Raw genomic sequence first — 15,657 nt, 5'->3', positions numbered from 1 at the left:
TTTCTCTACATATTCAGGCTCAGTCTCAGCTCACGCATAATAATGTTCCCACATCTCTGCAAATTTCACAGTTTTTTAACATTACTTTCCTCTTTTCATTGTTTATAGTCTTTGTCAGTGTAATAGTGGTTGACTGAAAACATGTCTAATATCCTTTTTAACATAAATATGTTTCGTTAAAATGTATATATGTAGTGTTAAATGTGTTAAATGTACAAATCCCCCACCTCCAAAAAAAAAAAAAACATTAAAAAAATTGTGTTTAAAACTAGTTTTAGGTGAAATGTAGCATGTCAGATTGTCATTATTGCTTGAAATTAGTTCTGTCAAATTATTAATCGTGATTAATCGCATTCAAAATAAAAGTTTGTGTTTACATAATATGTCTGTGTTTACTGTGTATAAATAGTATGTGTATATATAAATACACACACGCATGTATACATTTAAGAAACATATATATATATATTATATATATATATATATATATATATATATATATATATATATATATATATATATATATAATTATAAATATCTATGGAAATATTTCTTAAATATATGTGTATTCAAAATATACATAATAATTACACAGCAAACATATATTACGTAAACACAACTTCCACTGAACTGTCCATGAACTTTGACATCAAGTTTTTAGGATAACATTTATGTTTAAAGGGAAAAGTTTACTTAAGTTGTTGCAACTGTTCAGTTTCTTGTTCACAATTTTGTAATTATCTTTTGGCTTTTTTGCTGGTCACTTATAGTGTCCTGTTCTGTAAGAGTTTAATTTCTAAAGGTCATTTTGCTCTTTAAATGACTCAATAGTATTTGGTCACAGGTTAAAGGATATAAGTATTCAGTAGTTACGATTAATGATATGTTATCCTGGAAAGATCATATTGATTCTCTCTGTAAATGAACAAAGCAGAGAATTTACTTCCTTCGTCGTCTTAGGTCATTTGGAGTAAGAAAACAGATTCTTCTGCTGTTCTTTAGGTCGGTTATAATGAGTATATTGCAATACTGCAACTCTATGGTATAGGAGTCTGTCAGTTATGTCAAAAACAAAGTTGTTTAATCAGATAAAAATCTGTTCAAAAATTGTAGGTCAGCCCCTTGAGAAGCTTTATGATTCAGCTTATTATAACAACTTGTTAAGGCTGGCTAATAATATGGTTTCTGACCCTAAGCATGTCCTACATAAAGAGTTTGAATTGTTACCATCAAATCGGAGGTATAGTGTCCCAAGATTTAACAAAGACAGTGCATATCATAATTTTTTCTGACAGTGTATATCATCATCATCATCATCATCATCAAATCCTGCATATATGATCATTTATTTAAAAAAAAAAAAATTAAAGTGCAAATTAAGTGCATGCCACTCTACTTTTACCACTTGACATTTCAAGTCATTTACCCGTAAGTGTTTGCATTTTATCCAATTTACCCTGAACCAAATAAAATCAGTGGCCTCACTGACTGTTTTGGCCATGCCCTCTCTCCCACTCTCAGCCAATCAGCATCCTCTTAAGGCTTCATTTAGCATTTTATTGCCAGTGATCCCGTATCCCGGCAACGGGCATCAGCATATCGGAGTGGGGTTGTAAATCAGCCAGCTTGTGTTTGGTGAGCGTCAGTCCCTGCTGATCACCATGTGCTTCTAGTGATTAGCACTGCTCAGCACACACATGGCTGGCAAAGGGATTGCACCATCAGATAAAGCATAATTAATACGGACCAGGCAAGGGGGGTGTAGGGGGCTTTGTGGTTGCGGTGAAGCACGGTGGAACTGGACTTTGTCGTCGGCACTAACAGACAATGGAAGCAGCTGTAATTCAAAAGTGAGGGAAATGCATTTCTTTTTTATTCTGTTTGGGGCTGCTGGATTAGAGCTTGAGGAAATACAGATACACTTTGTGTCATATCCCTGAAGCGGTGGAGTGACTTCTTCATTGAGGGTGTGAGAGACATCACAAAGGGTGTTGCTATTCATGCTGGAAGGATTTACAGCCACCGCCGAGGCCCTGTCTTGCGTCGATCTACGGGATGTTTGGCATAGTCACTGTCACTCAAACACCTCCGAGTCAGGTGTGATGGTGCGACCACGTGCATTTCAGCTCTTTTATGCAGGCTAGCAGGGATGTGATAGGCTTGATCACAAAACTCGTCGGTTCTTGCTCAGGACAATGTTGAAGCTCAAGACATTCTGTTTGGATTACTGGCAGTTTCTTTGCTTGCAGCCTCTCAATGGCTTCTATAAAAGGTAAGAGGTTTTTGTTCATTGCTGGCATCTCTATTGCTTTTATTTAAAAAAATATGAATGAAGGTATTATCAGCTTCTGGTAATGTGTTGTTATTGTTCTCTTTGTCACACTACAAATAATTCATTCTAATTAAAGATGCTTTTATTGCTTGAGCTGTTTAATGCATACAGTCACCATGTGCACTGTATTGTTCTCATTCAGTAGCAGTTTTCAGATCAGCTATTGAAAGGCTTTACAGGCTGTTATTCAGCCAGTAAAGAGCCGTGACTGACCTCGGATCAGTGTGTCTTTGTGTTATTGTGCGTTTAGGGCTGTAAAGTTGAGGTTGCAGTGAGTCAGGCTGATTTAACTCCAGCTCTATTATATTTCTGTGACCTGACAAGCGTTTCCATGACAGATCTGATCTTCTTATTGTGGGGCATGGGACCCCTCAGGCCCTTGTTCTGTCCAGTGCTCTATCATTGCTTGATAGTCCTCCTTCTATTGTCCTGGAGACCTTCGAACTTTGTTTTTAAGTTGACATGACATTTTAAATGGTGCCCGGCAATGTGACCTGCTATATTTACTTTTAAACTATTTTAAACTAAATTCTACTTTACAAATATTCATTGATATACTGCATGGAATGTTTGTTTATATTTCAATTTAATACAAATTTAAATTACATTTTACAGGTTAACTTTGATTAGTGGCTATTTTTGTTTATAATAATATTTTTACAGTTTCATTCATTCATTCATTCATTCATTCATTCAAAGTTGTCATTACTGATAGACCTGCAAACCTTGGTGTTTATGGGTCTCCCTTCTTCTTCCCCGACCACCATGAAAAAAAAACGGCATGATTGTGTTGCGCTTAACCTTTGCTGACTAAGGCATCCGAGTGTCTCGCACTCAAGCAGTGAGCCAGCGACTCAGGAAATCCTCTGTCAACTGTTCGTGCTGACCTTCTCGCCTAACCGTGCCCTTCAATTGACTGCTATAATCATTGGAAACTGTGCAGTTCACACAACGTGGCCATTGTGTGCAGTGCAATGCCTTCGATCAAACACAATATACTGTGTCGTTGGTGACTTTCAACCTCACATTAGAAACAAAACTGAAGAAACCAAAGAATCCCCTTTATTTTTGTTCCCAACATGCCTTGTGATAGAATTATGCAGCTGGTACTGTCAGGATATGAGCGTCTCACCGAAACCTCTTTAGAGCACATTCAAATTATTCATAAGCTTTGACATTTTACATTTTTGTTGGGCAAACAATCATGTTGATAATGGAATCAGACATTTCTTCAATTGTCTTATTCTCTATCATTCCATTCTCTGGATGATTCGATGAAAAAATTACTACCTTTTAGCTAAAAGTACCTCTAATAGCTACAGTCAGGACTTGAAATTAACACACGCCAACCCGCCATTTGCAGGTTGATTTCAGCTGTGGGGTGTAACACAGTAACTCCCACTAGCCACTTTGGCGGGTTGAATTATATTGTAGTCTTCTCAAAAGGCATCTGTTATAATCATGTTGTGCATTATAACCAATCACACCCAACTCTGTTGAGCTTATGAACGCAATGTATAATAATAAGACCTATTCAGAATCTGATTAGTCATCGCTGACATGCCAGAGTTTTGTTCAGAGCAAAAATAGTTACCAACAAAAGCCACAGCAGACCCATAGTGCATTTGATGTGACTGGCATAAAGTTGGCTTGATGTTGGATGTTCGGTATTAATAAATTTAGGGGCCATCTCTTAAGTCAATTATGACATTGCTATACATGTTTCTAACTTCAATATCATTTGAAGAGAATGACTTAGTCCTAAAATGAAGTGTAAAGCGTTCATCTAGGTATCAGGTATAATGCACACCTTTTAGATTTTTTTTATTTAATCAAATAAACTGTCAAATCAACTGATGTTTATGTTGACATGTTGTGTTTTGGCCTGAAGCTCCACCCTCCACCTATCGACCAATCCCGAGTCAGTAGTGTTTCGGCATCCGGGTTGCCAGCTCTGCTCTAGTTACCACAGCTGCAGCTACAAACGTTCCTGTGGATCCTGCAACCTATCTGGCAACCTCGAGTCAGGGGGGAGGGGGAGAGGGGATACACCGCTCTACAGTCATTTGAAAGTGATTGCAGTACCTGTTTTGGCCACAATCTTACATACACTTACTATAATAAACATTCAGAATCTATTATGTTCTTGTATCTAGTCTCTACAGAAACTAAGTCTGCCGTTTAGAAATGTATTCTGTGCCATTTTAAACTATTGTAATTTACCACAGAGTGGAATGAACACTGCATCATTTCCATATGCAAATTAGCAGAGCAGGACATTAATATTCCCCTCAGTTGCTGATGTGGGGGAAGACATCCCAGACTGAAATGTTTTTTGAGTCCTGAGTCCTTCACGCTGAATCCTTAAAAAGACCAAGAGTTGCTTTCTTTGCTGGTGTAGTCATTTTTGAAAAACAGACTCACCTTTTATGGAGCTTATTGCTTATAATTGTGGTGAAGCAGAGACATTCTCGTACATTTATTTAATTTGTGTAAACAGGAGTGAACTGAATGTTCCCATTGCTCAACTGGCGGAGAATGACACTAGCAGCGCCAAGTTCATGGGTTTGATTCCAAGTAACTGCACATACTGATCAAATGTGTAGGTTTAATGCACCGGAAGTTGCTTTAGATATAAGTGATTGCCAGGGCGTAAATAAAACTACAGTGTTCCTACATGTATTCATAAAAAATGTTTATTGCTAGTATTGTGTTTAGTATGTCAAGCAGTTATAACACTAATAACATTTTTCATTTGTAATCTAGCCATATAATTTTACACATTTGTTATTTTAAAATGTTGGTCTCAAATTTAAAAATTGAATAAAAAATGTATTATAAATGTATCTATTTATTAATTAATTCCTTCCCTAGATTAAATTAAAATAACAACTAATGATGTTTGTGTGATTTTTACATTGAAAAACATCATAACTAATAAGTAATAAGCTATTTTCTACACTTTTTTTGATGCTCTTTCCAAAACGCTGGGTTTTAAATGACGTGCTGCACTGGAGACTTGGAAGTAAATGCCCATGGCTAGGATTGGATAAGATTTGCATATTTAATGAGCTTCTGCTCCCCTGTCAGTTCACATGAGGGAGGGATTGTTTTGAAATTGGCAACCGAAATGATTCTCTCGATCACAGGGCTTGTAATGTCTTTATCAAATAAACACAATGATTTATTTCTCATCCACCTGTGATTGATTGGACTATTATTTTTGTATTACATAGCCCGCCCAATCGGTCGATATAAGCGCGAACCACCCACACACATGTGCACGCGCCCTTCAAATGTCAAGTCAAGAGAGAGTGAACAACGCAGATCAAGAAAGGAATATTATTTCACTATTTAAGATTCATCGGCCTGCCGACGGGCTTACGTTTTACAGCCAAGGGAAGTTGGGCTTTGCGAGCCCTGGCCCATACATATCTGAGTCCAGCGAGCTAAAGGTATGTTATGTGAGACACGTACACATAATCAAAACAATCTATAACAATGCAATACTATCACATATATAACAAACACGTTTTACTCACATAAGTGTGTTGCACCATTCCTGTCGGATTCAATATAGAAGCACAGCATTGTGTTTTAATCTCAATATGTCTGCAAATCCAGCATTTACTTGAGTTTTATTTACAAACGATTCTGCAGTGAAATTAAGTGAACAACATTTATTCCCCAGCTGGAAATTAAAAATAAATTTCAACCACTCATTCCTAATATAAAAAAAACAGAGCACGCTTACGTCATTATGGTGCGACACTTTCAGGTTCAGCATTCGTGCCGGAGCACGCTTACGTCATTATGGTGCGACGCTTTCGGGATAAACAGGCAGAGTGGCGCGCTCTGAACACAATGGAGTCCATCGCTCTGTTTTCTTTGTGGATAATTTTTTGTCGATTGGTGGTCCACAGCCCTCTCACAGCCTGTTGTTAAACAGATGTGTCGCCTTAGTGGCGCGAAAATTTTCACGTAATCGTGCTGCTCGTATGAGGAGGTTTGCCAGGTTTCAGCTGAAGTGCAGCAAGGACTTTGCAGCTTTGATTACGGACTCCAGCACGATTAGCGCTCACACTGCATGTGAACCGCGCCCAAGTCCAACTGAACCGTGCTCTGGCCCACCTCTTCCAAGCGGGCAAGGGCCGGCTAATCGAGCCGCGCCCGGGCACGGTTCGGAGCACTCACACTAGTCAAACGAACCGCGCTTTGGTGGTCAAACGCACTCGGGCATGGTTCTAACTGGCTAGTGTGAGTACACCCTTAGTCTATGCCAGCTTTCAGGATTTTGTTGGTGATGATGATATATGCATTAAAATGACATAAATTGGTTTTGTTGCAATAGTCTAACTGTACACTATTACATGATTACTTACCAAGTAAATATTGATTTGTCTTTTAATTATTTTAGTATGTCAGCTGGAGACCACATCGAGATATTTACACTCTCATAAATAAAGCCATAAATTCATTTTGTTAGCGAGACTGTTAGCCAGTATGAAACTGTCATCTTTAACTGCTATACAGCAGCCCTTTACGATGGATGTAAAACTGGGTTGTGTGTGTTTGAGTGCTCTGTGTCTTGAATTGTAATGCTTTTGTCCAAATTGCGTTTTGTTCAGTCTTTTGCTGCCAAGAAGCTGGAGGCTACAGAAAGCATGTCTGTGTGCTAGTGTGTATGTGTGCTTTTTTCTGTCTCATATGTTTTGGACAGTAATTAGAGAAAGATAGGATGTTTTTTGGAGGATGTGGCATTCTTCAGGGAAGTATTCTGATGTCAGTAACAGAAACAACAAAACAACAAGGTTGTTTTATAAAGTTGCTGCTTTCCTTTTGGGGGAAAAAAAGTGTTTCTATTTTTCACAGCATTTGAAATGTCAGACATTTTACATTTGACATGGAAAGCAAGCAGATTTTGCTGAATGTAATTGCTTCCATAATATTTAGTTGTGTTTTTCCTATGGAAAAATGAACACTGTGTTTTTCAACCTCCAGATTTCCTGTATTTTTAAGTGGTACAGTTTAAAAGTTATGACTTTGGTCTTAGAATTTGCCTTAAAAGTTCTTATAATCCTCTGAAACAACTTTCCTTTTCAGCTAATCTTTTGTTGTACCTTTCTTAAATCTATCCAATAGTTAGTGCAATATTTCAAGTTATATTGTCAATATGGAATTCTAAAAACCACTAAAAGCTTGGGGTCGGTAAGAAGGAGAAAGTCTGTCTAAAGTGACAGTAAAGTTTTAAATGTTATAAAAGGTTTATATTTCAAAGAAATGCTGTTATTTTAAACCTTATTTTCATCAAAGAATCCTAAATTTCAATCCTAATCCTGTTTTCACAAAAAAAATTAAGCAGTTTTCAACAGTGATAATCAAATCAAATCAAAGCACCAAATCAGCATATTAGAATAACTAGGATCATGTGACTCTTGACGACTGAAGTAATCATAATAGAAAATCATAAATGACATTTCAATTTATCAGTAATAATAAATAATGCAAACAAATATTATCGGTTATTTGAAATTGTAATATTTCATAAATTACTGTTTGTATCCAACAAATAAATTCAGCAAAAGTTTTTAAAAACAAAATTAGTTTAAAAAACATAAAATGTTACAGATCTTGCTGTATGTAAATACATTATTTTGTCAAATGGTTGTTTTCTCAGATAGTTTTCCTCAACAAAAGGAAAAACTCTTATATAAAACAGCAGTAAAATGTTGTAATATTCTCCCTCTATTTAAATTACAGTGGACAATTTAACCTGAAGGTCATGGAATCATTTCAAAACCAAAAAGGAAGTAAACAGAGCCAAACAAAAGCAAATGTTACTGTCTGAAATCAATCTCACTGTATATATTTCACTAATCTGTGTTTGCAGAACTTTGTAAAAGCCGACCTAAAGTTCATTTTAAAACTTTCCTGACTAGTTTGATTTGGTTTCTGCTCTGGCTCCTATCCTGTTTTTTCTTTGTCATGACTTTTCCTCCGTCTTGCTTTCCCATGTGTATTCCAGTGTTGGTGCGTAAGGCTTTAAGTTACCGTTTTTGAGGATAATCCATTTCCATGGAGTGTGCCAAGCTTTTACTCCAATGACAGGCTTTGATTATGATCTCATAGTCTCCTGCAGCACTGTTCTCCAGGACAAATCTGGCCCCACTCAGCTCAACAGCTTCAGCATTTTTACATTAAAATTCCATTACGACACTCATTTAATACTATTGAGACTAATTAACTACATCTACAAGTCATATTCGATGGTGTAAACACGGGTCAGACCCTCCCTGGCCTCCATAGGGAGACGTGTCACACTTGGCGCAAGCATTGGCCTGTTCCCTTTTGACACAGTCCGGGATTTAACAACCTCCAAATGACATGAGACACAGTATGAGCGGATGATAGAAGGAGTGCGTCGACTTGAGGAGTACGAGTACATCCGGATGTGTCTCTGATGTACAGAGATAGCATACTCCATTCCTCAGCTATCATGGGAACCTCTGATTGCAGCGAGACAACTTCTCCCAGAGGGGAACGTTTGAGTATGGCTGCATAAACAAAGCTAAAGATGCCTATGCTTCAGAAGCAGCAACAACTGCTGTAACTTGAACTGGGGGGTGAATGAATTAGTGAATTTTTTTTTCCTTTCGCGAGCGCTTTAAGCGTAGCACACTGTTTGTGGTTGAGAGAAGGGAAAGAGGAAGGAGCGGCTATTCTGGATGACTGGAGTTGAGTTGAGTCAAGCCGCACATGCTGAGCTTCGCTGTATTTTCTGCTCCTTCTTTTTGGATCTATCCCACCTTGTTTTGAAGAACCTCATCGAGCAGCCAGGCAGGAGATGCCCTCATGTTGAATCTGATGTGGAAATACTGCATTTCAGTGCGTACCATAAGGTAGGAGTTCTTTATATCAGGTGGAGATCTTCTTCAGCAGAACACCTGTTCTGTTCAATCATATCTGATCATTTGGTTCTATCAGAGAGGATGGTTTTGGTCAGGAGAAATCAGAATTTCGGCTGTCATGTGGTCATGTTAAAAGTACAGTACACTGTAAAAAAGATTGTTTTACAAGAAAATACCACTTCCAAACTATACATCTAATTCAAGGTGTTAATTGCTCTTTCTGAGTATACATTGTTTTGTACACCATTTTTTAAGTGTAGTTTGTCTTTTATGTGAAGTAATATTCTGTTCCATATGTGTTTTTGTCATTGCAATATAGTTTTATACTGTGCTTTCTTGCAATCCGAAATGTAACCAGATGTAATGAATGGACACTATACAGCATAATACATAAACACATGAAGTTGTATTGTTTACTTTAATGGCTTATTTTGTTCTACTATTTTTCTTCTGTTGTTTAGAGTAGCGGTTATTTCCTTAATAACTCATATGCGTGCTTCCACCCAGCTTGGCTAAAATTAGTGACTAGAGGATAGAGTCAGGCCACTTCATTCACCACAGTAGCCAACCAGTTTTCCAGGGCTCTGTAATTTGCTCCCTAGTATTTGATGAGCCACAGACTCAACTCTGTTTTGGAACTGAATCTTCTGAATCATCTTTTACATTACAGTTGTTTTGTAGTCAAAGTGAAAAGGCATTTTTGTCCCCCTGCTTCATAGACACACATATTCAGATCTCCTCTTTCAGATATTTCCCATTTCCTCAATATCCACAGACATTATAGTTGTCTCCTTGGTTATGGTTATAATGTCACATTAACAGAAACTCTTGTAAATTAACATTGCAAAACATGAATCACTAATAAATGTCCCTACCATTAATCGTGCACACACAAAAAAAATAAAACAAAAAAACTTAATTTTAGCATTTACACTTCCTTTCGAGTGCCATGGGCAAAGCATGCTGGAAAATAAAAAATCCCAGCCCAGTTTCAGTTCAACTTAAAGGGATAGTTCACCCAAAAATGAAAATTAGCCTATGATTTACTCACCCTCAAGTCATCCTAGGTGTATGTGACATTCTTCTTTCAGATGAATAAAAGTTATACTCTAATTAAGCTTTATATTGGCAGGGATTGTTGCTCTTTATTTGAAGTCCATAAAAATGCATCTGTCCATCAAATAATGGGCTTCACACGGCTTCTGAAGGTTAATAAATGCCTTTAGAAGTGAGTTAATGCATTTGTGTAAGAAAAATATCCATATTTAAAACTTTAAAGTAAAGTTTAGGCCAATCACCTTCCATATTCAGTTTATGTTGAAAGTGCCTCTGCAGTTCAAAGGGTTACACTACCAGGTACGCTCATCAGACGTTGCGTACGCATCTTGAACTCCGAGAAGGCACTTTCAACACTTTTCCACGGAAGGCGATCGGCCAGAACTTTAATTAAAAAAGTTTTAAATATGGATATTTTTCTTCCACAAACGCAATGATTTGCTTCAGAAGGCCTTTATTATCCTCCCAGAGCCATGTGGAGCAGGTTATTTGACGGACAGGTGCATTTTTATGGACTTCAAAAACAGAGCAACAATCCCTGCTGTTATAAAGCTTGGATTAGCCAGGACTTTTTTAATATAACGCTGATTGTATCATCTGAAAGAAAAATGTCATATACACCTAGGATGGCTTGAGGGGTAAATCATAGGCTAATTTTAATTTTTTTGTGAGCCAGTGACAGGCCAGTGCTGTGAAGTCAAAAGAAAAAGAATGAAACGAATTTGTTTAATTTAAGTTTGTCCTACTCAAACCAATTGAGTATTTTGAGTGTTGGCGTTTCCAGTGTAATTCATTTCATGAATCATTGAATGCTCTCTATTGAATGAAATGAAATTGACTGAAATCAAATATTTGTGAATCCGAACTGCATGCAAGTTAGAAAAACTGAAGTGAAGGAGAGCTGTTGACAAAGATTGAGATTTTCAATGAATAATGACTTAATTTTGGAAATTAGGACACCATTTTCATTTTTGAGTCAACTGTTCCTTTAAATCACATTATTTTCTATTACACAACACCATCATTACATTTTGTCATAAATGAGAACTCTGGAACTAGAAAGGGTCTTTGGCAGGGAAATTAATGAAGGCAGAGGCAGAGCTGCCAGTGTTGTAGTGGGATTTTGATTATAGTGTTTCTGAATGCTACAGCTCCATGATCTCCGCTTTCAGACTCTTGTTGTTGGGTGTCTTATAGCAGAGTTCTCAGGTTCTCCTTCGTTTCATTTCCGGCTGTTCATTCCTGCCTTTCTGCTGTCATCTTTAGCATGAGCTCACTCTCTATATCTCATTTCACAAGGAAAAAATGTCTTCTCATCGGCCTTTAGGGCACAAACCCAGGACAAGGGCCTTTTTCCAAGAATTTTTTTTTTTCTTCAGATTTCTAAATTCGAAAGGAATCTTTATTTTGTTAACCCCCCGCCCCCCCTGTGGTGTTTTATCGAGGTAAAAGGAAATTGCTTTTTGGAAAAGCTCATAACTTCAAAATGTTAGGCTGTTATAAAATAAAGGTCTTGTGAAACTGTAGATGTCAGGCAACCCGATCCAGCAGTATAAACTAGCACACCGTGGAAGCGCAGGTTATTATTAATTTACATTGCGTGGCTTGCTGTTGCATCTGAAGGTGCCCGTCTTGTCCTGTTCAGCTCGCTGTCTTTCGTGTAGAATCGGAGAGGTAGTTGTTCTTTTCCTGTGTTGTACTCTCATCAGAGAACTCTATGAATCTCCCAGTTATGCAGTGTTTCCTACGGGTTGTCTGACTGACTGTCTGCATCCGTGAGTTTGCCTGCGGTGCGTCACCAGACATTTGCAGATATTTTCCAAGCCTTTGGAGGGGGCTCTCGGGGCCGACCTGTTTGCTGGAGCCTGTGTTTTGGAAAGGAATCTCCCAGGCTTTTCTGCTCTCTCTGTCTGCAGTTTGGCTTTCTTGGGTTCGGGGAACCATAGACAGACTTCATAAAGTTGCTCGGACTTTTGTTACAGCAAGAAGGAGTCGGAACAGTTCAACATCAATGTGCGAGTTTTGAGTTCGGCATTCAGAGAAGACACTAGGATTTTTCCGAATCGTTTGACTGATCAAGTGGGCAAACGACAGCAAAGAGACAGCAGCGTTTGTCTAGACAGATCACTGAACTGTCTGTGGGTGAGTAAGCAATTCTGTCTGATTCACGGCCTCTCGGCTGTGAAACTGCAACGCAATGTGTGGAGAGTTTATGAGGAGCCGTCAGATATTTTTGTTTTAGTTCAGTCATTTGTTTATACAAGTCACATGAAGGCTATCTATCCATCCAATCTTCCTTCTATCCTTCTGTCTGTCTCTAACTGATCCAACCTATCTATTTTTCTTTTTAGAGTAACATTGTTTTAACCGTCAAGTGGTGTGTATAATTGGCCTTTCATATTTCAATACAGAAAAATTCCTGATTTAATAATTTTTCCTCATTGACAAACATGTCAACACAAGTGAAGGCACTGTTCCCGTTTTCCTCTGACACAGCGCCAATATTCTTATTAGCATCTATTAATATTTCAGAGTGAGGGTTGCGGTTTACTCTGAGTAATTATGTTGCATTCACCAGTATAATCACATGACACATTCCTTTGGTTGATGGATTGCTGTTTTATTTCGAGGTGCAGTAGGAAAGTCACTTTTGTTTTCTGTGAATCTATGGTTTATTTTTAAATTCAATGAATGGTTTTCGCATCAGTCTGTTTTTGAAAGGATTCATACTTCTTGCTCTCCTAGTTATTCGATCTGAATGAGCTTGAGAGTGCTCATTAAAATGATAGCAGCTCTGCTTAAACAGAACAAAGTGAATCACCCTACTTTTCAAATGTATTCGAAAGCAATCCATCCTGTCTTATCGTATCGCTGCAAAGCTTTCCGGCCCCACTTTATATTAGGTGGCCTTAACTACTATGTACTTACATTAAAAAATAAGTACAATGTACTTATTGTGTTCATATTGTATTGCAAAATACTTTTGCTGATATTGAGATGGGAAAGGGGTAGAGTTAGGGACAGGTGTGGTTTTTGGGTCAGGTAAGGGAAGGGTTATGAGTGTCAAAAGTGTAATTACAAATGTAACTACAAAAAATAATTACAGATGTAATTACATGCAGGTATTTTTAAAAATGTAAGTGCATAGTAGTTAAGGCCACCTAATATAAAGTGGGTCCAGCTTTCCTTTCAGCTCATAAAGTTTTTTTTTTTCCTGGGGTACTGAATCTTTTAACACGTTAAAAGTCTCATTTTAAAATGACTGTCATTTATTAGACCGTTTTAATGGGCATGATGTTGTTATGCTAAAATAATAGTGATACATGATTGTATTATAACCTCAAGATCTTTCATCTTGCTGAGACTCTAAGCTCAACTTTAGCTTTTGAGTGTCTTTTGATGATCTAACCTTTAGCCAGTGGTCTCCCAGCTCAAGGCCAGACTAATGGCTGGATATTGGCCTGTTCCCTCCACCTGGGGCTCCATATTGGATGTATCTCAGAACACATTGTCCAGTTCTCTCTCTCTCTCTGCTGCTCATCTAAAATTGATGGCGGTCGTGACCTCGTTGCGAATAGGTCAGTCCATCTCCTGTTTAATGTTGCCTGACCCTTTGAGCCCTATGCACACAAGCGCCGCCCCAGAATTCCCCTCCAGACACTATTTTAGATTTGAAACCGGTCATCTAGTTCATCACAAGCTCCTCTCTTGCAGAATTTCTTGTTTTAGAGCAAATCTTAGATATTGATTTGTACAATTAATGAGGCAGAGCTGCAAACATCGAAGATCTTTACTTGGTTTTTCAGTCTGCGTTTGCCATGATAGCTGTTTTTCCCTTACAAACCACTTTTTACCTCACTATATCATTTTCAAGGACCACTGTCTCCCCAGCGTGTTATTAGAAAGATTGTTATTTTCACCACGGGAAACTCTCAATGACATTTCAATGGGAGTTTTTGTGCCTTCGTTTCGTTTTTGTTTATGGCGCTTCAAAAAAGCTCAATATGAAGGACTCTTCAAAAGTTACCTTTTCCGTAGGAGATCCCAAAAGCATAGGTGGATTTCAGCTCCATTGACAGAGCTTTGTATGCGTGCATGCCTTATGTAACTCGTTTAAACATAATTTCCCTTGTACAACAGGCACTAAAGAGGAAGCTTTTATAGAAGAAAGATGAGACAGACTTTTTCCCATTTTAAAGTGGAAGAAAATATCAGACTGACGTGGTTGGAAATATTTGGCCATTTTACTCTTAACCCAACACTAAACCGTTTCCAGTCTTTCTGACCACCGATGAACCACAAATTCTGCTTGTGAGAATAGTTAAATGATGTCTGGAGAGTGCAAATAGCAGGGTGGAAAGAATAGGCAAATGCCTCAAAAGCACACGATTAAAGGGATAGTACACACTAAAATAAATGCCCTGTCATCATTTACATACCCTTGTCTTAATGTTCGTAACATCTGCAAATTCAATTTACTGTATATAATTGATATATATAAAACTTCAGGCTTACAGGAGGACAATTTACACACAGAGTAAAGGCCATTTGTTTATCACTCTTTCTCAGTGGGTCCCTGAAGTATTGTCTGAAGTATTGATTTAAGTCAGTGAGAGCTTTTTTGATGTTCTTTTACTCTTGTTCAGAGCTCTTTTGAAAGCTACTCTTTAAGCTGGACACATTTAGGGCACTTTTGTAGTCGGGACTCATGAAATGGTCCTGGACTGTGCTGTTTGAATGATATTGAAGATACTAGAGAACCGGGGAGACAGACTTAGGCTATTCTTTCTCTTCAAAGATGAATGTGCCAAGACCAAATGTGTCTGACAATTATATTGTCTCACCTCAAACAAACTATAGCTTGTGGAAAGTCTCTTTTTATGATGTTTTTGAGCACTATATTGATTTTATGCTATAAAGCAATCCATCTCAAGCGAGTGTAAGTGTGTGTGTGTGTGTGGGGGGGGGGGGGGGTCATTATACACATTTGTGTATAAGGACATGGGTATGACATAGGTATTACAAGGAGAGGGTGCAATATGAGGACATTGGCCATGTATCCACTTTTCAAAATGCTTACAAATCATATAGGATGAGTGGTCTTAATATTTAGACTGTCTGTGTTAGGAAAAAAAGTTGAATATATATTGTTCGTATAGATATTTGGTTTTGACTTGATATGCTATAACCAGCGATTTTAAAGTGGTTGTGATTTTGTTTTGGACCCTTCAGAAAAAGCTAGGTCTTTCTCAAAATTGGCTTCAAACAGCTCATACATTTTTTTTTGTTTGATTCCAACAAATCATACATTATTTTGAAGTATTTTAATTGAGAATGTGAAAAGATTTAGTGCTGAAAAGG

At 37.7% G+C, this 15,657-nt stretch overlaps 1 protein-coding gene across 6 annotated transcripts in view; it reads left to right on the top strand.

Annotated features, from left to right (window-relative positions):
- The window catches only part of iqsec1b (IQ motif and Sec7 domain ArfGEF 1b), a 246,199-nt gene that overhangs the window by 164,069 nt on the left and 66,473 nt on the right, over positions 1–15,657 (top strand). Inside the window, exon 1 of one of the 6 annotated variants that reach the window (XM_067431455.1) lies at positions 1,787–2,272. The exons of 4 other annotated variants lie outside the window; for them this stretch is intronic. In XM_067431455.1, coding sequence (XP_067287556.1) covers positions 2,196–2,272 — 77 coding nt within the window. In that variant the 5' untranslated portion in view covers positions 1,787–2,195. Of the gene's footprint in view, positions 1–1,786; positions 2,273–8,872; positions 9,232–15,657 lie in introns of those variants that run through there. One more of the 6 variants, XM_067431457.1, reaches the window with a different exon arrangement.

Source organism: Pseudorasbora parva, chromosome 22 (genome assembly GCF_024679245.1).
Source record: "Pseudorasbora parva isolate DD20220531a chromosome 22, ASM2467924v1, whole genome shotgun sequence".
In the NCBI taxonomy this organism is placed as follows: domain Eukaryota; kingdom Metazoa; phylum Chordata; class Actinopteri; order Cypriniformes; family Gobionidae; genus Pseudorasbora; species Pseudorasbora parva.
This window is presented reverse-complemented; position numbering and strand designations above follow the sequence as displayed.